This window comes from Lampris incognitus, chromosome 1 (genome assembly GCF_029633865.1).
Source record: "Lampris incognitus isolate fLamInc1 chromosome 1, fLamInc1.hap2, whole genome shotgun sequence".
Taxonomy (NCBI): domain Eukaryota; kingdom Metazoa; phylum Chordata; class Actinopteri; order Lampriformes; family Lampridae; genus Lampris; species Lampris incognitus.
In genome coordinates, this window is record NC_079211.1 from 143,243,849 (window position 1) to 143,269,601 (window position 25,753).

The following is a 25,753-nucleotide window of genomic DNA, read 5'->3' on the forward strand; positions in this document are numbered from 1 at the left end:
GTGTTCCTTTTTTGGTATGTTTTTTATATTGTATCATGTGTTAGTCAGGTTGAGGTTAAAACAAGGCCGTCCTAAGAGAAACTGCCTGTGAACAACCAGAAGTAAAGGGTGAGCTGGTGTGTTATTTTTGGTAGCACAGCATCTGGCTCCCAATTCCAAATGTACATATGAATAAGCAGGCACTTCATAACTTGAATAAGCCGGCGCAGTACATTTATCAGTTCTCTCAACGGTTCACCCCTGCAGATGCAGTCGGTTCCCACGGTGACCCATGGTACAAGGTTCTTACGGTACTCTCTTGATGGATGCTGTGTGAGGAAATATTACATTTGTCAAAAGGAGCCGGGATTCAATGCACTTCTTCTCTGCAATCGCATCTGCAACTCGTCCATCCATTTGTTTGTCACTTGTCAACGGTGTTGGCAGCTAATTTTTCTCTTCTCTCGTGTCGTTCCACCCCTCACAGGATAGCTATGGAAACCTACATCCGTCAGAGGCAGCTCATCATGTCTCCACTCATCCCGTCTCGAGTCATAGGAGAGAACGAGCCTCTCACCGCCGTCTTCAACAAAGTCATTGCCACTCGAGAGGTCAATCACAAAGGCCAGGGTAAAAGCGAAGCGCTCACCGAGAGTACATCCCCCGTGATCACGGAGGGCCTCTCCAAATCAGCCCTTTTTGTTTTGGAGAAGATAAATGATGCATGAGGGTGCACAAAGAATATCTTGCCTCATTGAATTTCTTTATTTATATATATATATATATATGCAGGTCTGTTTGTGACCCTGAAGCTCCTCGCGGGGGACCTTGCCCAGGTCCGTAAAGACTACTCCCACTTTGTCGACCGCACCACAGCCATTGTCAGAAAGATGGGCTTTCCGGAAATCATCCTCCCAGGTGCCTCGTTGTTTCTGGATGTGACACTGCAAACCGCACTGGGCTCATACGTATAATTATTCTGTTTTTAAAAAAAAAAAAGAAATAAAAAGTGTAAGGGAGTCTGTAGACGGTCTTCATTTTCACCCGATCGTCTCTCCTCGGTTCTCCAGGTAACGTGAGGAATGATATCTACGTGACACTGCTGCAGGGAGAGTTTGACCGGGGCAAAAAAAAGACACCGAAAAATGTCGAGGTCATTCTTAGTGTGCATGACGATGAAGGCAATCCAATGAGGTGAGATGCGAGTACATGATGGGACGTATACTAGTTTTAGTGCTGTTTTGGTTTTTTTTACATGCCGACGTGGAATGTGTCAGTGAGCGCCTTCTTCAAATTACTCCAAATTTGTCAATTACCCCCCCTTCTTCAGTAGTTTTAAAGTTGCTTAAACCCGGCTGCATTCGGTACATAACATTATCTTTCGGTACAAATTCCCGTTCAAGAGCAAGCCTTTTTTATCCTCGTGAATGGTCTGAAATGTGATACAACGATACAAGTCTGTCATTTACTAACAGGTTAAGCAGCCCTGTTGGAATGAAACAGTAAAGGTACCTTATGTACTACATTCATATCTGCTTTTACCCAGACAAGACAGCAACTGTGCTTTGCACATATTATCTCAGGTTCTCCAATTACATCCTCGGATGGTTTTTGGCTCATTATGATGAAGTAATCTACTGGGGGAGATATTGGTGCAGGATGTCTTACTTATATAAATCCCAAACCAGATAGTCCTATTTCTGTTTATGTTTATAATCCTGTATTCACACTCCCCGCAACCCCCACCATACGTTCTTTTTTCTCCCACTGCAAGGTGACAATCCCCATTGAAGATGTGTGCCGCTGTCACCTGAGGGTGATGTTTCGACACAGATCATCCCAGGACTGTAAGTGTTTATCGTTTTGATCAGCAGCAATCCTTGTAGCACGGGGAGCGGGGCTGGCCCTGTAAATTCCATTTGCTGGGTCTGTTCTCCACTGACGTTCCCTTTATTTACTTCAGCTAGGGACAAATCGGAGAGGCCCTTTGGGATGGCCTTTGTGCGGCTCATGAAGGGAGATGGGACCACGCTCAGAGATGGCCGTCATGACCTTATCGTCTATAAGGTGTGACTACAGAATTAGGCTTTTCTATCCATCCACCCATTATCCAAGCCGCTTATCCGAATTCGGGTCGCGGGATGCTGGAGCCTATCCCAGCAGTCACTGGGCGGCAGGCGGGGAGACATGCTGGACAGGCCGCCAGTCCATCACAGGGCCAACACATTATTATTATTATTATTATTATTTTCTATTATTATGATTATTATTTATTTCTATTTATTTTGTCTTTATTATTTTGTATTTCCTACTATTATTATTATTATTATTATTATTATTATTATTGTCATCTACTTTTATATGAGAAAAATATTATTATTTGTACATTACTTTTCTATTATTATTATTATTATTTATTTTCTATTGTTATTATTTTATATTATATTTTCTATTATTTCCTATTCTATTTTTTAAATTATTTTCTATTAGGCTTTTCTATTTTTACATTATATACATATTAATGTATTGAGTTTTGATTTAATGTAGGCAGTTGTGTTTATGTAATTACAGATAAAATTGGTGTCTTACAGCTGACAGCAGATAGATTATGCATGAATCTCTCCTCAGTCGATGCACATCAGATTAGATCTCCATGGATCAATATGTTTCATGATTCATCTTCTGTTTTATGAATCTCTTAGGTGGACGTGAAAAAGACAGAGGATGCGAAGACTTATCTCACCTTGCCAGGGACCTGGGCTGAGGTGGTGGAAAAGGAGAGGCAAACAGGGAAACCGTTCCACCATTCGGGCACGATCCCTGTTACAAAAGACAGTTTCCAGATAGCCACGCTGACCTGCTCCACGAAACTCACTCAGAATGGTAGTCAAGGGCGCCATTTGTATTTTTCCAATCAGAGTATTGCATGTGAGATGATTTAGAGTCCTGTCACAAGTCATTTTATTAGGAAACTCAACAGATTCAAAGATAAATGTCCCATGCTACAATCCTTTTTAATCATTGGCTCAGAATCCATATGTTTATCCACATCATCAATGTTAGCAATATTTTGGGGGCGTCCGGGTAGCGTGGCGGTCTATTCCGTTGCCTACCAACACGGGGATCGACGGTTCGAATCCCCATGTCAGGAGGGTGAACTGGGGGGAATAGTGCGAGCCTCCCACGCGCTACGTCCACCCGGTGAAACTCCTCACTGTCAGGGGAAAAGAAGCGGCTGGCGACTCCACATGTATCGGGGGAGGCACGTGGTATTCTGCAGCCCTCCCCTGATCGGCAGAGCGGGTGGAGCAGCAACTGGGACTGCTCGGAAGAGTGGGGCAATTGGCTGGATACAACTGGGGAGAAAAGGGGGAGGGGGGGTGTTAGCAACATTTTGCTGATGCGCTAACAATGATTGATGCACACTGGGTTGGGTTCGGATTTCCTTGCGTATGCGTAGTTTTCATTGCATGCAGATGATTTTCCAGCTTTTAACTCAACATATGCTTTAGCAATCATAACGCAGAGGTATGTTTTTAATGGAGGAAGTGTGTGGCTCCTTTCTTCTTTGGCCTTGTCCAGTGGATCTTCTTGGCCTTTTAAACTGGAGGTCAAATCCCGAAGACCTGGACCAGACGTTGCAGCGACTAATGGAGGTTGAGGGAGGAGAGATAGTCAAAGTGAGTGCTCTGCTTCACAGATGGCACACTGAAATATGTAATAACGCTGCATTTTCCAGAGGCGTCACAATGCCCTCGTAGTTACACGTTCAAAATTGGCTTCCATTCTGTGCTCAGTTCCTCCAGGACACGCTCGACGCTCTCTTCAACATCATGATGGAGACGTCAGAGAAGGACACCTACGATACCCTGGTGTTCAACGCCTTGGTGAGCTGTCCACGACATGCAGTATCACACCGCCGGCGGCGAATACGTTTCGCCATACAAATGAGGAGTTGTTAGAAGAGTGTGACACCTTAAAGGTCAATAAACCGCCAGAACAATAGGTGGGGTAGGGCTCTGATATAGCTTTCCGTGACTCAACAGGTGTTTATCATCACCCTGATCGGCGACATCAAGTTCCAGCACTTTAACCCGGTCCTGGAAACATACATTAACAAGCACTTTAGTGCGACCTTGGCCTACATGTGAGTCTCGCTTTCCCTGTTCCACCTTTTCATGGCTTACACCTCCTCACTTGTTTATTTTTACTGCTTTTCAAGATCTTCCCTTACTCCCACACTCGGCTGCTAACAAACCCAGATGCCCGAGTGACTCATTTTCACATTTTTCAGGAAGCTGACCAAGGTACTGAACTACTATGTCGGGCATGCCGAGGAGCCCGTCCTAACCGAAAGACTCTACGCAGCACTGAAAGCTCTCAAGTACCTGTTCAGGTTCATTGTACAGTCCCGCGTCCTGTATCTAAGGTATCAACAATGTTCCACACTAAAGTTGGTTCAAAAACTCCCAATACTGGGGATGCACACCGTGGTGACACAAAGCCTAACCTTGTTTACTCTCAGGTTCTATGGCAACAGCGAGGATGGGGATGCCTTCTTCAACTCCATTCGTACACTCTTCCTCTCATTCAACACTCTAATGGACAGACCCCTCGATGAAGGAGTGAAGATAAAGGTAAGCTGTAGAAGGTCGACTGACTTTTTTTCTTTTTTTTTTTTCATTGAGTCTCACGTGTCAATCAGGACCCGAGTCTCACGTGTCAATCAGGACTCTTTGTGCTCCATGAGCAAGGCGATGAAAATCTTGCCAGCTCAGTGGACGTCCCGGTTGTTGAGGCTTTATTGGGTAATTCAAAAGAATAGGCCTCTTTTGTAAATGTTCCTCATGCCCTGTCTTGATGGGATCCGCCGCTTGCCTCTTTCAGGGGGCAATATTGAAATACCTCCCCAGCATCATTAATGACATCCAGAACGTCTTCGACCGTGTGGAGCTGAGGTAAGTGTCCCCGGGCCTTGCACAAATAGAAAATAATTGCCTGTCATGTCTTGCTGTAAGTCTTTAATGTTTACTCTGCGATAAAAGAGGATTTTATTATCGCGACTTGCCGGGATAAAATCCGTCTTCCGTGTTGTTCCGTATTAGTCATAATTTACGATGATTAGTAACGGGCAAATGGGGGAACCTAAAAATAGAGCTCTAATTGCTCTCCTCGGCTCCTTCCGTTCCCCAGTGTTCTTCTGACGAAGTTCATCGAAAGCATCCCCGACTCCCAGCTGGTGCGTCAGAAGCTGGGCTGCATGTGTAAGATGGTGGAGAGTGACCTGTTCAAGCAGCCAGGTAGGGAGCTCCCGGGCTCGGATAACTTGCGCTAACGTCTCGCACAAGAGCAAACACAGATTTGACCCCAGGGCCAGATTATGCCTACGCTCGTCTTTTTTATTTTTTCTTCCAGACTAAACAAACTTGCTTGATGTGTGTCTGTGTGCAAGAGTGGCGTTAACTGAGGGTTTTCTGTCATTTACCAAATTTTGAAAGCGTTGACGGACAATTCCAAATCCCACCCTTAATTCTGACTGAATCGTTCCCGCCGGCTTGGTCGGGCGTCCCTACAGACGCGACTGACCTTGTCTGTGGGTGAGAAGTCGGATCTGGGTGACAGGTTTCAAAACGTTGGCGACTTGGTAGATAGTTGTTTTCTTTTTCTGTTTGTTTAAGGTGGGGCACTAGCGTTTAAAAACACATTTTCACTCTTGTCGATGCATGCGCATTTCATTCCAGTGTAAATAAACCGTCCTTTTATTTAATCTTAACATTGTCGTTGAGTACAACCCTAGGGAGGCCTCCTGTGGTGTTGGTATTTGCTGTTATAATCCACACATACACAAGTGCAGTGCAAAATACAACATCGGCAAACATGAAAACAGATACGATGGGTAAAAATAGACGACAACCAAAGTTTTTTTCAACCCCCTTTGTCTCCGTGACTGGTCACGATTAAATATGGCGCGATCTTGAGGGCGTCTAGGTGGCGTGGTGGTCTATTTTGTTGCCTGTCAACACGGGGATCGCCGGTTCGAATCCCCATGTTACCTCCGGCTTGGTCAGGCGTCCCTACAGACACAATTGGCCGTGTCTGCGGGGGGGAAGCCGGATGTGGGTGTGTGTCCTGGTCGCCGCACTAGTGCCTCCTCCGGTCGGTCGGGGCGCCTGTTCAGGGGGGAGGGGGAATAACGTGATCCTCCCACCCGCTACGTCCCCCTGGCGAAACTCCTCACTGTCGGGTGAAAAGAAGCGGCTGGCGGCTCCGCATGTATCGGAGGAGGCAGCCCTCCCCGGGTCGGCAGAGGGGGTGGAGCAGCGACCGGGACGGCTCGGAAAATAGGGTTACTGGCCAAGCGCAACTGGGGAGAAAAAGGGCAGGGGAAAAAGATGGTGCAGCCCCTGTCTGTGTGTAATTAGTATGAACTACATGACAGGGAATCTGGTTTTCTTCTCTGTGTCCCAACAGATTGTCGAGACGTCCTTCTGCCCCTTGTTACTGACCAGCTAAGTGGGCAGCTGGATGACCACTCCAGTAAGCCCGACCACGAGGCCTGCGTTCAACTACTCAGCACCGTGTTGGACAACCTGGACCGCAAAGATGTGGTTAGTTTGAATCAAGTATTGGTCCAGCAATATGAACTATCTAGGCATCCATACTGTCTCCGTGCTTCATTCACCCGCGGAGGTGAAATAAGGTGTAATTATTACTCGACCTGCTGATTTGCCCCTACAGGGTCCGACCCGGGGGCATGTGGAGCTTATCATGGAGCGACTGCTTCGCAGGGTTAATCGCACCGTCATCAGCATGGACAGATCCTCCCCTCTCATTGTAAGGCACCGTTAAAAATACACGTTTTCCCTGACTGACTCATTAATAGTACGACTACCTGCCTATAGCACCAGTTCTGCAAATAATTGCACTCTGCAGTATGGCTAATAATAAAAGCCATTATTATATATTTTGGTTTTGTGCTATTAAAAAGAAAGTGCCACAAAGAAACCGTGTCATAAAAATCCTTGCTGTACAGCTGCTAATATGAAACCGGGAGTACGGGCACTATCAATTTTCACTCAAGAATAAGATTTCTTTGAAAGGGTGCCTAGCTGAGAAATTAGATGAGTAATGATTTGACTCCTGTGTGACAGGGCCACTACCTGGCCTGCATGACGGCCATCCTGAAGCAGATGGATGACATGCACTACGCTCACTACATCAGTACTTTCAAGACGAGACAGGACATCATTGTGAGTATCCTTACAATGTTCCCATCTGGCCGGGCGACATCTATTCCTGAAACATCTAATCAATAGCGCGCCCCAAACAAGCCGGGCTCCTCTCCGGCTCTTAAGTGAATATTGATTATAGACATTTCACACAGTGGATTGGACTGACATAATGAGGACGTTAGTGGAACTGCATTGAGCTGTGTCAACTTTATGCGTGCCTCACATAAAGCTGCGGCGCTTTAGGCTCGCGTTGCTTTAGTTAGTTTGGCGCGTTCGTGTCGGGTTGCTGGTGTGTTTTTTTTTTTTGTGTTTTTTTTGTGTTTTTTTTTTTTTTATAAGCTGAAAATGTGCATACACACGCGGTATAAGATGAAAAATTCTCCCCCTGCCCTCAGGACTTCCTGATGGAAACCTTCATCATGTTTAAAGACCTGATGGGTAACGTCTTCCCCGCTGACTGGATGATCATGAATCTGCTGCAGATGCAGGTCTTCCTGAGGGCCATCGACCAGTACTCTAAGGTTCTTAACAAGTACTTCCTGGACCAGGCTCATTTCGAACTCCAGGTGAGTCGTGTCCTCCGCCTTGATCGAGGTTCCATTTTTTATTTTTATTGAAGAGATCAAAAGCTGGTGTTGTGAGAGGGTAATTATGCCATTAATATTTGAAGACCTCCTTCTCCCTCGCAGCTGTGGAATAACTACTTTCATTTGACCGTGGCGTTCCTCACTCACAAGGCGCTGCAGCTGGAATCCTTCTCCCAAGAGAAACGGAATAAGATACTCAACAAGTGAGATAAGCTCAGTGAGATTTTAATTGAGACGGCGTATTTTATCACTCTTACACAGTAATTCTCTCTTTATTTGCTGCAGGTACAGCGACATGAGGAAAACTGTCGGCTTCAAGATCCGAGACATGTGGTATAATCTCGGTAAGTGTCGCGCGACGTGTGGCGAAATGCCGCCCGACGGAGAGGTTGACGCGGCGGTTTATCCAGTGGCGAGTAGTAATGCACAGAATTGCAAGACAATATCTCTTTATTGCCCGGTTTCGAGGTGCTTTTGTTTTTGTAGTCACCTCTTCTTTATTAGTTTGGCCATGTGTTTGTCTAGAGACGGAGACTTATTGCCTGCTCGGATCACACACAGTGATATTTCCGGGTGATGCTCTGTGTTTGTGTCCCTTAGGCCCCCACAAAATGAAGTTCATCCCCGCCATGGTGGGGCCCATTCTCGAGGCCACGCTGGTGCCTGAGCCAGAGCTGAGGAAAGCCACCATCCCCATCTTCTTTGACATGATGCAGTGCGAACACAACTTTAATCCCGGACGCACGTTTGAAAAGGTAAAAAGCTATCCGAACGGTTCACGGCGGCACTTAGGTGTGTTGGCGTTTCAACTCTGTTGTGTTGCCGTTTGAATATTAGGTTATGTGAGGTGAAACTTGAGTAATCTCTGCGAGGGTACTGAATAGCTGTCGCAGCGGGTAAGCTGATGGGGAAAACGTGGTAATATGGGATATTAACATCACCGATCTCTGTCTTTGTATATCCAATTTGGCTTTACACCATCAAAACCCGGACTAACAGGCTGAGGAACAGCTTCTTCCCCAGAGCTGTAGCCTCCATCACCCCCCCCCCACACACACACACACACACACGCATCTGCCTATAGCTGCTGAGGACTAACTGGTACTAAAGCCGCTGCAATATGGACAACTATGTGCGATAATCCCATGCACTATTTTGAACTTTAAAAGCCGCTGCTATCTTTTATTGCCTTATCATCGTTTTTGCTACCTCATTTATTTATACCAAATGTTGTTTGTCCTTGTTTTTATCTTGTTTTTTTTTTTTTTTTTTTTAAATCATTTACCTTGTCTAGTGTTGCTGGTCTGAGAGTCACCAAACGAAATTTCGTTGTGTGTACACAATGACAATAAAGTATCTTGTCTTATCTCATCTCATCTCATCTCATCTTATCTCATCTCATCTCATCTTATCTTTTCTACATGCACATAACGTTGGTGTTGTAGGAAAAGAAAAACAAACTCCTATGCACGACGCACCCACGCACAATAGTAGTGATAACTGTTTGTGTACTGCAGAAAAAAATGTGTGAACCTCAAGTGTGAATTGGTTCAGGGAGTGGGACTGTCAAAAACACACATACGAGAAAAGATGGGATGAGATCGTTCTGTAGGGCAGTTCCGTTGCAGTCGAGGTTTCACATGCCCTGCTGCAGCACCCTGACTTTTCAAGTCAGCCGAGGCTAGGGTCATTGTGAAAGGCGGCATTATGCGGTTGACTGGCATTTGGTAGAAAAGAGCGCCTGAAGCACAATGTGCTGTGCGGACGTTTGAGTGATGGGACTCTTACTGAAATTGGAGCCGAGTTCATTCCTCATCTTCACCTCTGCTACTGCTTCAGAGGAGGTACGGTCTCAGGTCCGTCTAAGCTAGCCTTTCCTACCTGCTCGCGGGACCTGTGCAAAACCCCTACCTTGACACTGTGTCCGTAGCACACCTCTGCAAAAACATCGGCCTCGGACGAAGCTGATCGTTTGAATATACAGACGAGACAGTTGCAGATATTAAGGGTAACATCGGCCCCCTTCAGCATCCGCCGTGCTTTGCACCTTCCTGCTCTTTAGACAGTGCTCGGAAATAGGACACTTTGGGGGGGGGGGGTGGGACCCAGACTGTGTTGAGAACAATTAGAGGGATCATGAAACATGATTTTCGAAGTGCTCCCCGGCCCCTTGGGTGAGACGGACATCCTCACAACTTGCCGTGTTGGTGACGCGCCGTTTCTCTCCGCAGTTCGAGAATGAGCTGATCACAAAACTGGATCAAGAGGTAGAAGGCGGCCGAGGAGATGAACAGTACAAAGTGCTGCTGGAGAAAACGTAAGACCGCATTCTATATTGTTATTTGAATACCTAGTTTGGTCGTAACCTTTCAATCCATAACCGTTGGAGAATTGAACAGATATACCACTTAGGTTAGCTTCCATAATACACAAGATTCCCTGAAAGAATCTGCTGGATTTTAGAGCCAGTGTTCTGAGATTATGGATCGATATTACCTTGATATTGTCAGTGAAATACCTACAGATCTATGATGTTGGTGGTGGTGGTGGTGGTGGTGGTGGTGGTGGGGGGGGGGGCTGTTGTTCATTTCCAAATGGCTGTGTGAACCCTTATAAGACTCCTGTCGGAAGCTGATGTTCCCGTTCGGAGAGATGCAGGCTTCGGGATATGGCGATCTCGGGGGGCAAAGGCTTCTACAGTTAGAGAGCACCACGTGAAGCATGTTGTTTGTATGTGCAGATTACTGGAGCACTGCAGGCGCCACAGATACCTGTCGCAGTCGGGAGAGGAGCTGGCTCTGCTGCTCAGCAGCCTGCTGGAAAATCTGCTGGCGTACCGCACCATCACACATGACGAAAGCCCCGAGCACCGAATGAGCTGCACGGTCAATGTGCTGGTGCGTCCAACCCGCAGGCGGGCTCATATTAGATTTCTACTGGATTAACACTCGGGGGGGCGGGGGGGGGGGTATATAGATAGAGCTATTAGCCATGCTGATACTGTGAATGGATGTTAGCCATGCTGATTCTGAGAGTGTGTTCAGGAATATGCAAAGAGAAATCTCTCTCCTTCTTTTATTAAAAACAGAATTTCTACAAGGAAAAGAAGAGGGAAGACATTTACATCCGGTAAGTTGGGTGACGGCCCGCTGGTGGTGGCATCAAAACCCCTTCCGCTGTACGTGTAACTGATGTGTTGTTTTTTATTATCAGGTACCTGTACAAGTTGCGGGATTTGCACCTGGACTGCGAGAACTACACAGAAGCGGCCTACACGCTGATACTACATGCCGAATTACTGGAGGTCTGGCACACAATTCAGTAGAAATCCTTGGATTTTCACTTTCAGCAGTTTAACCTTCGCTAATATGGCCATGCTACCGGAGGTGTGTCTCAGTGTTTTGTCTGCATGGTGATGGGTTTTTTCTCTCCCCCCCCCCCCCCCCAGTGGTCTGACAAACCCTGTGCACCCCATCTGATTCCGCGTGATGGGCAATATGTATGGACCCAGCAGGAGCTAAAGGAGCGGCTCTTCCAGGAGATAATATGCTACTTGGACAAGGGCAAGGTGAGCATTGCTTTGATTAATCTCCCTAGCTCTTATGCTTGAAAGGAGGCCGCCGCGCGTATGGGCTGCTGGCATAAAAGGGAGTCAGATTGCCCCGGCCGCGTTTCTCAGGATAATCCTGTAATTCCGCAAAGAATGTACGTCTGAACCTCACGCTCCGGTGTTTTCGCTGGGAAAGTCAGCCGTAATCTTAGCACGCACTTTCTCATACAAAACAGGAAACTTGTTTGTTGTGTCTCTTTATTCAAATCCCACATTGGCCGCGACAGTAGGGTAGAGTGTTCCTCCTCGAAATCTGGCGGTGGGGATTTGACCGAGGACAACCCCGGTTAGCGCCGAGAGATAGTAATGTCTAGACCGTGCTGCCGTCTCCTCAGGTTTTAAGTGTCATCCCCCTTTATTTATTTATTTATTTTTGGAATTACACATTTATGTATGTTTTCAACTAAGTGCTTCATGTCTTTACAGATGTGGGAGAAGGCCATTGAATTGGGGAAACAGCTGTCCAAGATGCACGAGAGCCACATGTTTGACTTCATGGAGCTCAGCCAGCTGCTGGTAAAGAGCGTTCACTCACAGCGATTACCCCCCCACGTCTTGTGATACGAACAAAATATGAAAACTAATACAACATCGTGTAGTTAAATAACTGTGGAAGAATTTGCACCGCTCTTTAATGGAATATGAAATTGCCCGACCGCAGTTAGAGCTGCGCTTGGTGGCTAATTAAAAACATCTGAATGTTATTTCACCGTCTGATGAGTGTGTTGTGGTTGTAGGCCAAAATGACATGGCAACTTCCCAGCCCCAGTGTACAGTCAGTCAAAAACATCTTAAGGAAATGGAAGGAAGATAAGAGTTGCTCTCACATTTGTCAACCCTTTTACCCGACGCGCCCCCCCCCCCCCCCCCCGGATGCTGTGTGTGCTGATGTAATGGTGCTCAGTGTTTGCTCACATGGCGTGCTTTATGAACAGTGTTCATAATCCTCCTTCTGTGACTAGTTGATCACAATGTCACCGCTTCCAATTTGGTTTTCCCTCATTAAAGGACAAAAAAAAAATGGGGGAGTAGACGCAGTCCTCCTTGAAAACTGTTATCGGAGAACATACGATACTGTCGATTTTTAAAAACAATTTTTTTTTTTTAGGGGCTGTAAATTCCACCCACTACTCGGGCACATAAAATGACACCCGTCGATCTCAAGGTGGCGCTGTAATAATCAGAGTTACATTTTTGCAATTATCTCGATAAGGGCTCGGGGTAGCGTCAAAATTCTTTCGTCCTTTTAATCTCTCAAGTCATCTGCATCTTTGCTCAAATGGTCTTCTGCTCTAAAAATGTCAAGTTTTGCGACTTCTCCTCGATTTTCCCAACATCCTATTTTTGATGTCTTGTCCGAGACCACTGGGCCAGTTGTCCCAAAATTCAGTCAAGCCAAGTTAATTTTATGTGCATAGACCAACATCACAAATTACAAATTCGCCTCAGGGGGCTTTACAGCAACACAACATCCGGTCCTTAGACCCTCACATCAGATAAGGAGCAGCCCCCTAAAAAAAGAACACTTTAACAGGGAGTAAAAATAGGAGGCATCCTCAGGGAGAGCAGCACAGGAGGGATCCTTCTTCCAAGATGGACAGACACGCAATTGATGTTGTGTGGACAAAATAGAACACAATTTACAGAATACAACGTTGAAAGAGGATAACAGAATTGTAATGGAATTATAAAATATATATAAAGAATATGATGAGGAGAACGCCAAGCAGCGTCCAGATGCCACCAGAACAGCCTAGGACCTGAGCCACGCGACCACCATCACCTTGTAGATCTGGCAGGAGGACAGACTACACATGCACACAGGAGAAACTGACATCACACCATTCATATACATGGAAAAAGAGACATTAGCTACACATCGGAGAGAGAGGATAATACAACATTGAAACGGGCTGACAAAATTTTATGGATTTGTAAGATATGTAAAGAATGTGATGAGGAGGATGCCAGGCAACTTCCAGGTTGCGACCACCATCACCATGGAGACCTGGCAGGAAGAGAGACTACATGTGGACACAGAGGACTCACATCACACCATTCACATACATGGGAGAAAAGAAAGGAGAAGACATTCAGGGAGAAAATATATGTGAGAGAAGGGAACAGTTTGCAGTAGTCAATAGTCTATATAATCTCATCGGCAGAACAGTGGTTGATAAATTCAGTGAGACAGAAACTGACCCGCCACGCGGTACAGGTCATGAAGTACTCAATTTAAAGGCAACTAAATGTAGGTTAAGGCAAAAAAGATGAGTTTTAAGTTTGGATTTGAAGGACTCAATAGACTCTGATTGTCTGACAGCAGCAGGCAGGTTATTCCACAAGGTTGGGGCCCGATAGGAAAAGGCCCTGCCACCAGTTGACTTCTTTTTAACTTTGGGTACACACGGGAGCCCTGTATTTTGAGAGTGGAGAGCTCGAGATGGAATGTACGGTTTAAGGAGATCAGACAGGTTTGATGGGGCAAGCCCATTTGGGATTTTACAAGTCAGCAGAGGCACCTTGAAGTCTGATCTAACATGGATAGAAAGCCAATGAAGGGAGGCAAGAATTGGTGTATTATGGTCAAATTTTCTAGTTTTAGTTAGGATTCTAGCTGCAGCATTCTGAACCAGACTAGACTTTTAGTACTAGAACGTGGCTGACCTGAAAACAACATTACAGCAATCAAGTCTGGCTGAAACAAATGCATGTATTAGTGTCTCTGCATCAGCCATGGACAGGAAAGACTAAAATTCAGTTTAGCTGTGTTATGTAGTAAGTGAAAAAAGGCAGTCTTGGTGATTTCTTGAATTTCAAAGGTAAGGCTGGGATCAAATGTAACACCAAGATTCTTGGCTGCCACACTTCGTGAAATCACGGAGTTGTCGAGCGTTACTGTTACTCGATTAAAACGGTGTCTGTGTCTAGCAGGACCAACGACCAGCATGTCAGTTTTATCCAGATTTAAAATTATGAAATTTAGTGACATCCAATTTTTTCACAGCAGGCAAACAGGCCTCTAAATTAGTCATTTGTGTACGATCATCAGCCCTTGTGGGCACATACAGCTGAGTATCATCTGCATAGCAGTATTCTGTAACTGCATATAATTTGGCAAAGAGGCAAACTATAATGAGAGAAAAGTAGAGGACCAAGAACCAAGCCCTGAGGTATGCGATATTTAACATCAGAGACTTTCGATGTAATAATATTGTAGCAGACACACTGTGTTCTTCCAGATGAGACCTAAGTCAAGAGAGAGCTAGGCCAGAGACACGCAAAATTACAATTTGTTCTTTCTAATAGTATACAGTGATCAGTGGTGTCAGAGCCTCCAATGAGTTCCAGTAATTGAAGCACAGAAGTGGAATCAGAGTCCGTAGCCGGCAGAACAACATTTGCCACTCTGGTTAGATCAGTTTCAGTGGAATGACAGGCCCCGAAAGCCGAAAAGGTTCAGATAGATAGTTTTCCTCTATATGGATCGAAAGTGGTTGATACACAATTCTCTCTAGTACTTTAGGAAAAAAAAAAAAAAAGGAAGATTAGAGACTGGGGGATCGTTATTAAGAGAGATCAGGAACAGGACCCTCTACATACTTTACTAATTTTGAGTTGTTAAAGAAAATTCAATATGTCAATCAGTTTCAATTATACAAGCTGATCAATTTCTATCAAAATGGCTAATTTTCAAAAAATTTGCAATAACTCATGAACACATTGAGATATCAACCTGAAATTTGAGACACATGTACAGTACTTTTCATTAAGCTTACGTATTAAAGCGCACTGTGCTTCACCTCTAGATGGCGCCACGAATGTGAAAAGTTTGTGTCTCATAATTAGCTTCGCTAATTTGAGTGAAAACTTTTCCACATGCTCTGTGATCATGTTCAATCCATTGTATAAAGTTTGGTCATGACTGGCGAAAAGGAGAGTGGTTTATAAGCGTAAACTCACGTTTTCATCAATATTTTACCCAAAACTTACAAAAAACATTTCAAATTTCACCGTAGGTCCTAGAGAGCTGAAATTTTTTTCCAGCCCATCCACTGATGTGCGACAAAGGTTTGTCTCACTGCAGCCTGTGATCAATTCAGAAGATCGTGCTATATTTTTCAAAATATGCAAAATCAATTAACATCTCCACAAGTCTTCATTCAAATTCTACCAAAAATGACAAGACATTCTTAAGATACTAGATACCACATATTTGAAATGGTGATTAGATGTGTCAAATGGTGAGTCTGCAGTGATATTCAGTGTTTTAAAAATTTCTGCGCAAATTTCACCAAAATCTTTGACAATATAGCCGAGAAGCAGGTTGATGTGTAATTTATTTTCCAGAATTTTACCCCCAACAGTTAAATTGTGAGTTTTTTTTTCTCCTAAGTTTACACTGACAAAAACGCCCGTGTCAGTTTGTTCCCTCAAAATGTGAGAAGGTGTGTCCACAATTCAAGTCCTCCTTGTGAACACTGTCAATTTTGTCTCACCTGTTTTCAAGCCCTCTTCGGTAAAACTGGGCATGCTGCTTGGACCCCAATTATTGCCGCTGGCGGCTGTATTTTCTTTTTGTTTTTGGCGGTGCTGCCTCTGTACCCTGCTCTTTCTCTTCTTTCCTTTACAGAAACAGCAAGCCCAGTTCTATGAAAATATAATGCATGCTATGCGACCTCAGCCGGAGTACTTCGCTGTAGGATATTACGGCCTTGGATTTCCGACCTTCCTCAGGGTAAGGCAGTGATTACTTATTTCAATAAATATAGACCGAGAGCAAGGATATCCTTTATGCGGGTCCTTATACGTAATGAGCTGGCTTTTTTTTAAAATGTTTCCTGGCACAAAATCCAATAAAGGGGATAAAGGATATTGGCGTCATAGGACTTGATACCTTTTTGATAACACAGAATGTAAGAATAACTGCAATCCTGTCTGTCCGCTTGCAGAGGTACACCTTTTTATACGTCGATATCAGTTAGTCGGCCACTGTTCGGTGTTGTGTTACTCCTCTGAATTGCGTTTTTCAATTTTTAAACGTACGCCACACTGCAGAACAAGATCTTCATCTACCGAGGTAAAGAGTACGAGTGGCTCGAGGACTTCAGCTTGAAGCTGCTCTCCCAGTTCCCCAACGCAGTCCGAATGACCAGCACAGCACCTCCCGGGGAAAACATCAGCAACTCGCCAGGGCAGCGTATCCTTAATTTATACGCTATACAATGGCGAAACCAATCATCTATTTCGCTGAAAACACTGTCATCCCTTTCAACTCGACCTACCCTCGACTGCTGTTTCTCAACGCCCGAGGCATGTGTCCTTAGCTGAACTTCGCAGACATCCAGTGCTTCACTGTCAAGCCAGTGCTCACCGTGCCGCACCAGTTTAAAGACAAGGGCGTACCAGAGCAGATATTAAAGTATGGACGGCGACGGCTGATTTATTTTCTCATAAACATCTTTGGCTTTTAAAGTGCTATTCCTGGTTGAGTCTTTATCTCGCTGCTGTCCTTTCCTGTCCAGCTATTACAGGACCAATGAGGTCGACCAGTTCCAGTATTCCAGACCATTCAGGAAAGGCGAAAAGGACCCAGACAATGAATTTGCAGTGAGTGCCTAATTGTTACTGGCATTTTGTGTGCTTTGACAAGGCATATAGTTTTTTTTTATTGCAGACAGGCCTGTCTTTTGCACTACCTAGCCCTAAAGACTGAAGAGCATATCTCTCTCTCTCTCTCTCTCTCTCTCTCTCTCTCTCTCTCTCTCTCTCTCTCTCTCTCTCTCTCTCTCTCTCTCTCTCTCTCTCTCTCTCTCTCTCTCTCTCTCTCTCTCTCTCTCTCTTCCCCTGCCTTACAGACCATGTGGATTGACAGGACAACGTACATTACAGCCTATCGCTTCCCAGGAATCCTTAAGTGGTTTGAAGTTAAATCTGTCTCTGTGGTAAGAAGCAACATGAGTCATTTTGATGCCAGCCTAAACGGCCAACAGCTTGCATTCCCCCTTCTCTAATCCAGATCCATTTCAGTGTTCTCTTTGTCACTCCAACATCCTCATCTCCTTTATACTTGGGCGGGGGTATCCCTTGTAATTGCCAGGAGGAGATTAGTCCTTTGGAGAACGCCATAGAAACTATGGAGATGGCCAACGAGAAGCTGAGTAACCTGGTGCAGCAGCAAGCCTGTGACCGCTCACTGCCCGTCCATCCACTGTCCATGATGCTCAACGGCATAGTTGATCCTGCTGTCATGGGTGGCTTCTCAAACTATGAAAAGGTTTCAAATCTTTCTTTCATTTCAGTGGCTATTTAAAGTGACGCATCAGAGCACATCAATTTTTCTGATAGTGTCTAGGTTATGATAGCTAGCTGGATAGTCTCTAGGTGATGATAGTTAGCTGGATAGTTTCTAGGTGATGATAGCTAGCTGGATAGTTTCTAGGTTATGATAGCTAGCTGGATAGTTTCTAGGTTATGGTAGCTAGCTGGATAGTTTCTAGGTGATGATGGTTAGCTGGATAGTTTCTAGGTTATGATAGCTAGCTGGATAGTTTCTAGGTTATGATAGCTAGCTGGATAGTTTCTAGGTGATGATAGCTAGCTGGATAGTTTCTAGGTTATGTTTGTGGTTGTTATTATTGTTGCTGTTATTGGCCAAATGTTCATTGCAAGTTGAAAAAAACCATCTGTCAGTCTTAAACTTTTCACTGGGCTCAATTTCATCTGCTCAAAATACCATGAACATCCATCCATCCATTATCCAAACGGCTTATCCTGCTCTCAGGGTCATGGGATGCTGGAGCCTATCCCAGCAGTCATTGGGCGGCAGGCCATCACAGGGCCGACACACACACATTTACACCTAGGGACAATTTAGTACGGCCGATTCACCTGACCTGCAAGTCTTTGGACTGTGGGAGGAAACCGGAGCACCCGGAGGAAACCCACGCAGACACGCGGAGAACGTGCAAACTCCACACAGGACAACCCGGGACCATGAACATCTTATTCAAATGTCAAAATGTTCGAGAATAACTTTTCCAAGCATGGTTTAGGCTGTGTGCAGTATTTTGCCCTGCAGAACTCGTTCACGATTTGGAAACGGGGGAAGCTGCTTTTAAAGACTGTCATAACTAACAGTTTGAAAATCAATTTCTCCCAAACCTCGGTCTCACTGAGGAAACGTTGCATATGAGCTAAAAAAAATTAACACATCCAACTGTTACATCTACGTGGCAACCTGTTCATTAATGCTTGCAGCAGTATTTTCAGTGCTTACTTTATTCGTGCGTATGCTAATTTCAATCCTATTTTTGTGTCCCTGCAGGCATTCTTCATAGACACCTACATTCAGGGGCACCCAGAGGACTTTGAGCGCATAAAGGTCCTTAAACATCTTATTGCCCTGCAGGTAAGTCCTTTGTCTATCATTGTCGCCGACACTGGCCCAAGGGACGGCACACGTTTTGAATTTCTTTTCAACACCCCTCCTCTCCTCTAGATCCCCCTCTTGGCAGACGGGATTCGCATCCATGGCGAAAAGTCGACCGAACAGCTGAAACCATTACACCATCGCCTGGTTACTTGCTTCCAAGACCTGCGGGAAAAAGTGGAGAAGCATTATGGCGTCATAACTTTGGTCAGTTGCCAAGTGTAAACCCAATTTAATGTAAAAGGGTGCCAACTTAGGGTATTGGCTCCCTCGCCTCCCTATCAAACTCCTTTCATTCAAAGCAGTGTGCATTATAATGGTGCAAGATCATAAATCTTCCTTTAGCCAGTCCGTTGCGACCAGTGGTTTGCCTGTCATTGTGCTCCTCCCCTGCCAAGTTTCCTGATGGTGCTTAATCCCATTTGTGTGTCCCAGCCCTGCTCTCTGACTGAGAGGAAGAAGAGTCGTGTGGGCTCCGTGGTAATGCCCTACATCTTGTCCTCTACCCTGCGCCGCATGTCCACTGTTTCCACCCTCTCCAACGCCTCCTCGGGCCTCTCCAGCGGTTCCGTATCTTCCGACGGACCCTCCCGCATCTCCTCCCAAGAGTCAGTCCCCCACGCTCCCCCTCTCTGTACAGCCCTCCTCCACCCCTCCCTTTTGTGTTTTCAGGCCTTCCAGCTTGTCTAATGTGTCATTGGTTTGCCCCCCCCCCCCCCACTGTCCCTTTAAGGAGCATTGCCCTCAAAAAGTACCACTTTTTGAGGGCAATGCTCCTAAGACCTACATTTTTGTCGTTCGGTTCATCGGTGCTCATTGTCTTTTTGTTGTTGTTGTTGTGCATCTCTTTCTCTGCCTTGTTACTCACAAGCAGCTCCTTGCTGTCGCGTCCAAACGATCGCAGGGCCTCCGTTTTGTCCCGGGCCGAGGACGACAACCGGATCAGCAGAAAGAACAGGAAGGAGTGGAGTGTGAGCAAATCCCAGGTCCTACTGGAGAGGCAGTCGGATGCAGATGAGGTAAGACAGCAGGTGATTTCCCTGCTGCTGTACCGATGTGGGCACAACATCGGTGTGCAGTTGTGGCCCGTTTAGTTTCAATGTAATCTACTCGAGCTTGCGAATAGGGCATTGCTCTAGTTTGTTCAAACGGTGCTCAAGGAGGGCCCGTACTGTCTTCTTTTACTGTTTCATTTCAGATTTCTGCAGAGAAGCAGCAGCGGCCCAAGAGTTTACAATTAGGGGATCGGCGGCTCCCCCTATCCTTGTTCCAGGGCGTCTCCTCTCAGCTCAGCCTGTCAAGCCCTCTGAGCCCACTGCCTGCCCCTCCACACACTCCGCGTAGCTCCAGTACGTCACACGGCTACCGGTCTTACAAAATGAACCAAAAAACACCAGCCTGTTATTTTACTTCCTCTCACAAATCCGCCTCACGCTCAGAAATGAATAAATAATGTGCTCGCAAACCCCCGTGTAAGCACACACCGGTCCAGCGTCCAAATCAGGTCACGCAGACAGACGCACACTTGCGCACACTCGCGTTGTATGACGTGCTTCTATTTCCCGTCTCCTCAGGTTATTCATCTCTTCTCAGTGACAATAACACCAGTACGACTGACACCCCGGGGACCCCTCCTCCCATGCCTCCAAAGAAGCATCCTCACGAGAGTGACAACGCCCTCTTCTATTCCGAGGTGCATCCGCGAGGAGTGAATAGCGCCGCTCACAAATACATATTTAATGACATTTAACCTTTGAAATATTCAGTTTTGTTTTTTTTAACACCATCATATATATATTTTTGTTTTACCCCCTGCAGTTCATACCTCCTCTGCCTACGAAAATCGAGAGCAAGCCTCCACCGCCACCTCCGAAAACGCGGAAGTCGATGTTCCCCTCGTACGAGCACAGTCCGCAGTGAAGCGCTGCCTGCACGTGGCCGGGGCCCCCCGGTTCGTTTCCTCTGCTCGCTGTGATTAAAGCGTCGCTTCGTTTGTAGCGCTGCAGTGTACACGGCGCCACGGTATAAAAAAAGGCAACCGTCTACGTGAGATGTATACCAGATTTGGAAGAATTACGGTGTTTCTGACGCGAGCTGCTGATAACTCCATGTAGCCCTTCGTTTCCGGGGGGCCCCTCTGTTGTTTTGTTTCTCAGCCCTGAGCGTCCATACTTATGTGTGGGGTTGGTTTTATTCTTTAGTGCACTACAGTGGATATGCAATCTGAGGTGTGTGTGTGTCTGTGTGTGTGTGTGTGTGTATGTGTGTGTCTGTGTGTGTGTGTTTGTACAGCCACACATACACCCACGCAAAATACTCAACAAAAAAAAAACGAAATATGTTTTTGTCGGAATATTTCGTTCTCGGAGAGAAAACAACGCGATTCCACCATATTTTTTTAGCAACGAGAATTCAGTGATGTACAGCGAAGCGGTTTATTTTTCTATATGTCACTTAACGAGAAAGGGAATGACCAAAGCTGCAGTTTTCTAGTTTTTTTTTTTTTTTTTTTTAACGTGTTGGATCAACACTGGATGACACATTTACCCCCACCCCCCCACCCCCTCTCCATTCACTGGCATTCCATACTAACCAAACAGGGAATATGCATTAGATCCTCATCCGAGGCGTCATCAGACCCGTGTGTGCGTCATTTAAGAGCAGGGAATAACGTGTACATAAGTTTTCTTTTATATATTGTGTAGTTGTTTTGCAGCAATGACGAGACTTTTTTTTTTTTTACCCTCAGCATCGCTGGCCTTTGGAAATATTATTAGGATCGATACGAACCCTTTTTTGTTTTTTTTTTTGTTTTTTTTTTTTTCCAAATCACGATGTTTCGGAGACACTGGATGGCGAACGTGAATGTGATGCAAATCGTCTCGCGTGACGTTTGAGACGAACGAAGCGGATTTCTTTAACGGGTCGCGAGCTGACGCGTTTGACCAAGGGGACGAGTTTCCTCTCCCGAGTGACACTGTGCGGTACCACTTTATGGTACATTTCCGTTTCCTCTTCATTCGCCTTTCCACTGATTTGTAAAGTGGGGGAAACTATAAATGATGATTCTTATCGGGACTTTTATTTTCTTGAGATTTTCCTCGTTTTGCACACACCGGAAGTGTACGGAAGTTGACTTTTACAAAAAAAAAATTTTAATCCCCAGGCGGATTGTGCCCGATCTCGGTACACTACTTTGTCTTACGATTTGCTCTTTGAAAATCTTTAAAAAAAAATAATAATAATAATAAAAAGCCAACACGTTTTGTGGTCAGAACGCCAAGTCTGTGCGTGCAAACTGTTGTGAAGATGGTCCGCTTGATTTACACTTTTCAGTCGTCGGTGTTTGTAGTTTTTTAATGTTTTATAGTCGATGCAATGTGCTTTTCGACAGATGAACTTTGTCTGCGCTGTGCAGTCCCGAAGGCCCAATTTATACTCCAAGCGTCGGCTAGCAGACACAGACGTCTCTCGGCAACTCTGACGTCATGAGAGACACCTTTTGTGTCTCCCAGGGCCGTCGTGTACGCGACACGTTTTCTTACGTCGCAGACTCGCGCGCATCATGTCGCTTAGCTGTGGTTGGATAGTTGGATTGAAGGCACGAGGCGTTCGAGCGTTGCCATGGTTTTGCTTGAGCGCGCTGCTCACGTTACGCGCGCTCATTCACAAAAAGAACACTCGCTGCTGTTTACAACACAGCGCGTGACGCGAAACGTTTCCATAGATACCAGGAGACAGTCGGCGACATTGCGACAAGCATAAACGGGACAACTCGAGAGACACCTTTTTGTCTGGCGGGAGACATTTGGAGCATAAATTGGGCTTAACACTTCCAGAGATTTTACCTTGGAATATGTTGTATGTTAAAGACGGTGGCGTGTTAATCGATGCAGTAAATGATCCTTTTACGAACAAGCTGAGACGTTGATCGAACAAAATTAAAGAATGGTGAAAGTACAGCAAAACTGTTTCTTTGCTTTCTTTTGTATTTATTCATTTGTTCTCTCCCCTTTTTCTCTCCAATTGTTCTTGGCCAATCGCCCCGCTCTTCCGAGCCGTCCCGGTCGCTGCTCCACCCCCCACCCCCACCCAATCCGGGGAGGGCTGCAGACTACCACGTGGCGTGGAGTCGCCAGCCGCCTCTTTTCACCACGGCTGTGTTGTGGTGGGGTTTCCATAAAACGTCAAGATGATTGTAAGCGAACTGCTGAAAATTCGCCAAAATAAAATGCGAATTAGCCCGTTTCCGTGAACTGGTTTGTAGCGGATCAGCCGGGCAACGCACGGCGTAGTTTCGTCAGAAGATGGCGGTATACGCTACGCGCGGCTATAACCGGAAGAAGACAAACCTACGGAAACGAGCCTTGGTCGTGAGGGAAATGGGAGAGATGTCTTCAGGAATTCGTTTCGACTGGGAAAGTTGTTATTCTTATTTCGTGTCATCTGGTGTAACCGGTTATTTTTTCTCGCCCGGTGCGGGATTCGAAACGATGTGTACTGCACCACAAGGCGACATCACTAACCGCTCAGGTAAAGGGTCAGACCTTCTAGCCGATCGGCCAGTGGGTCTTATTAGTAGTTTACAGTCGTCGCCCTCTCCCGGAAGCGCCCCGAAGAGACTTCTGAGGATCTGCACACTTCCGGGTCCCACCGCTGCCACCAATGTAACCGGTTATTTTCTTGCCCGGTGCGGGATTCGATACGACGTGTACTGCACCACAAGGCGACACCACTAACCGCTCGGCTAAAGGGTCAGACCCGTCAGCCAGGGGCTAACGTGTGTAAACTACTAATAAGACACATTAGCCCCTAGCTAACGTGTCTTATTAACGTGTGTAAACTACTAATAAGACACGTTAGCCCCTAGCTAACGGGTCTGACCCTTTAGCCGAGCGGTTAGTGGTGTCGCCTTGTGGTGCAGTACACGTCGTATCGAATCCCGCACCGGGCAAGAAAATAACCGGTTACACGTGTCTTATTAGTAGTTTACAGTAGTATTGGCCATGCGTCATGCTACCCAGAGACAGCTTGGGCGTCAGCACAACGACGGGCGCCGTGCGCATATGGGAGAGACGGCGCACACAACAGTTGTGGGAGGTCATCGCGGACACACGTTTCGCAGCCAGCCTCGGGCTCCGACGTGTCCGAATGTCAACGGCCCACTTTTGAACTTTTGAGCAATATCGTCGGTCCATTCGCGGAGCCCTTGCCAAAGCCCCGACGACTTCCGGTTCCAGCGGAAAACCGGCTGGTCACGAGAGGTAAATATTCGCCACGTCGGAATCCCGGCAGAGGCGTTTCCGTTTACCGTTTTGCGCATCAACTCTTGTTTCGAATCGGGCTAGAACCGCATCGAGCGGGCGAATGAGAGCAGTTCGCTCCAAGTTAAGTGGAATTTTGGCGTTTCCATAAACTTATTTTTTAATGAGATGCGTTCTAAATGCTGCCCCTCCCCGACCGACCAGAGGAGGCGCTAGTGAGGCGACCAGGACACGTACCCACGTCCGGCTTGCCACCCGCAGACACGGCCGGTTGTGTCTGTAGGGACGCCCGATCGAACCGGAGGTAACGCGGGGATTCGGACCGGCGATCCCCCGTGTTGGTGGGCAACGGAATGTACCGCTATGCAACCCAGACGCCCCGCTTTGTTTAGTTTTGTTTCTGAGGGAAGGGGTGGTGGTGGGGGAGGGGGTGGTGGGGGAGGGGGTGGTACTGGATACAGGTGAGATGCTGGATTTAGGTCAACCTTCCCGCTGTCACAGGGAACCTGACAGCCGCACTCTCTTGGATGCTGATGGCATGAAAAGTTACCCCATTCTCACACGACACCGTGTTTACCCCAGGCGGTCAGAATAACGACGAGTAGGCGCCTTACGTAACGTCAGTGATTTATTATTTTGCGGGATTTGTGATTTCTTATTCATTGTTTTTATTAATATTTACTATTACCGTGCGCGCGCGCGTGTATGCGTGCGCGCGTGTGTATAGATTCTAAGGGCTGAGGGAGCCAGGACACACGCATTCCGTCGCATTAGAGGGCGCATGGCACTTTTTACAAGTGAAACTTGAACTTGAAACTTGCAACAAACAAGCAGTGGATATCAGTAGAATAGGCGAGGTGAGTAAAAATAGCTCCCTCTCTCAAAGCTTTTGCGCATAAAGCGAGTTATCCGGGCATGGGCGTTCACGAGAAGCTCAGGGGGGCAGTGTGATGGGTACGGGCTCGGCTAATCGGGCCTGCTAATGGCCACTTCCTTCCTGTCAGATACGGGGCAAGCAGGCTTTGCACGCTTGTCGAGGTCTGGGTTTGAACATGTGCACTGTGAGACTCGGCAAACTGTTAAGAGCGGTCCTCTGAATGTCGGCACAGATGCGATGGGTCGAGAGCCATTTGTATCTAAATGGAAATGACCCCCCCCCCCTCCACACACACACTACCATGGGGTTTGTTTGTGTGGAAACTCCAACAGAGGGTTTGGGTTGGTTTACACATTACATGGTCGGGTGCACATAATATTTGCTTCCTTAGGATAGGAAACAGTGCTCACAGTAGCAAAGTGCTCCTTCATCGTTATTAATTCTTTTTTAAGCAGATGGTTCGCGCGGTTGCCTCACAGCGGGAAGGTCCTGGGTTCCAGCCCCGGGGTAGTCCAACCTTAGGCGGTCCCGGGTCGTCCTCTGTGTGGAGTTTGCATGTGCTCCCCGTGTCTGCGTGGGGTTTCAGCCCTGCTAAATTGTCCGTAGGTGTGAATGTGTGTGTGTGTCGACCCTGTGACGGCCTTGCGGCCTGTCCAGGGTGTCTCCCCCGCCTGCCGCCCGAAGACTGCTGGGATCGGCTCCAGCACCCCCGCGACCCTGAGAGCAGGATAAGCGGTTTGGAGAATGGATGGGATGGTTGTTTCCTCTTGAA

At 46.5% G+C, this 25,753-nt stretch overlaps 1 protein-coding gene across 1 annotated transcript in view; it reads left to right on the forward strand.

Moving 5' to 3' along the window:
• dock5 (dedicator of cytokinesis 5) overlaps positions 1–20,891 on the forward strand; it is a 28,479-nt gene extending 7,588 nt beyond the window's left edge. Inside the window, 41 exon segments of the mRNA XM_056280067.1 lie at positions 247–290; positions 467–609; positions 772–897; positions 1,050–1,173; positions 1,385–1,487; positions 1,754–1,826; positions 1,943–2,046; positions 2,682–2,862; positions 3,562–3,659; positions 3,777–3,866; positions 4,026–4,126; positions 4,274–4,408; positions 4,505–4,616; positions 4,867–4,937; positions 5,173–5,279; positions 6,451–6,587; positions 6,718–6,813; positions 7,131–7,229; positions 7,607–7,777; positions 7,901–8,001; positions 8,084–8,142; positions 8,399–8,553; positions 10,030–10,115; positions 10,539–10,695; positions 10,887–10,927; positions 11,012–11,102; positions 11,247–11,366; positions 11,835–11,924; positions 16,042–16,146; positions 16,467–16,608; positions 16,749–16,830; positions 16,934–17,018; positions 17,267–17,353; positions 17,509–17,685; positions 18,736–18,819; positions 18,910–19,047; positions 19,276–19,448; positions 19,715–19,859; positions 20,039–20,189; positions 20,415–20,533; positions 20,659–20,891. Of these exon segments, the coding sequence (XP_056136042.1) occupies positions 247–290; positions 467–609; positions 772–897; positions 1,050–1,173; positions 1,385–1,487; positions 1,754–1,826; positions 1,943–2,046; positions 2,682–2,862; positions 3,562–3,659; positions 3,777–3,866; positions 4,026–4,126; positions 4,274–4,408; positions 4,505–4,616; positions 4,867–4,937; positions 5,173–5,279; positions 6,451–6,587; positions 6,718–6,813; positions 7,131–7,229; positions 7,607–7,777; positions 7,901–8,001; positions 8,084–8,142; positions 8,399–8,553; positions 10,030–10,115; positions 10,539–10,695; positions 10,887–10,927; positions 11,012–11,102; positions 11,247–11,366; positions 11,835–11,924; positions 16,042–16,146; positions 16,467–16,608; positions 16,749–16,830; positions 16,934–17,018; positions 17,267–17,353; positions 17,509–17,685; positions 18,736–18,819; positions 18,910–19,047; positions 19,276–19,448; positions 19,715–19,859; positions 20,039–20,189; positions 20,415–20,533; positions 20,659–20,760 (4,605 nt within the window). The 3' untranslated portion in view covers positions 20,761–20,891.
• Positions 20,892–25,753: the final 4,862 nt, after the last annotated feature.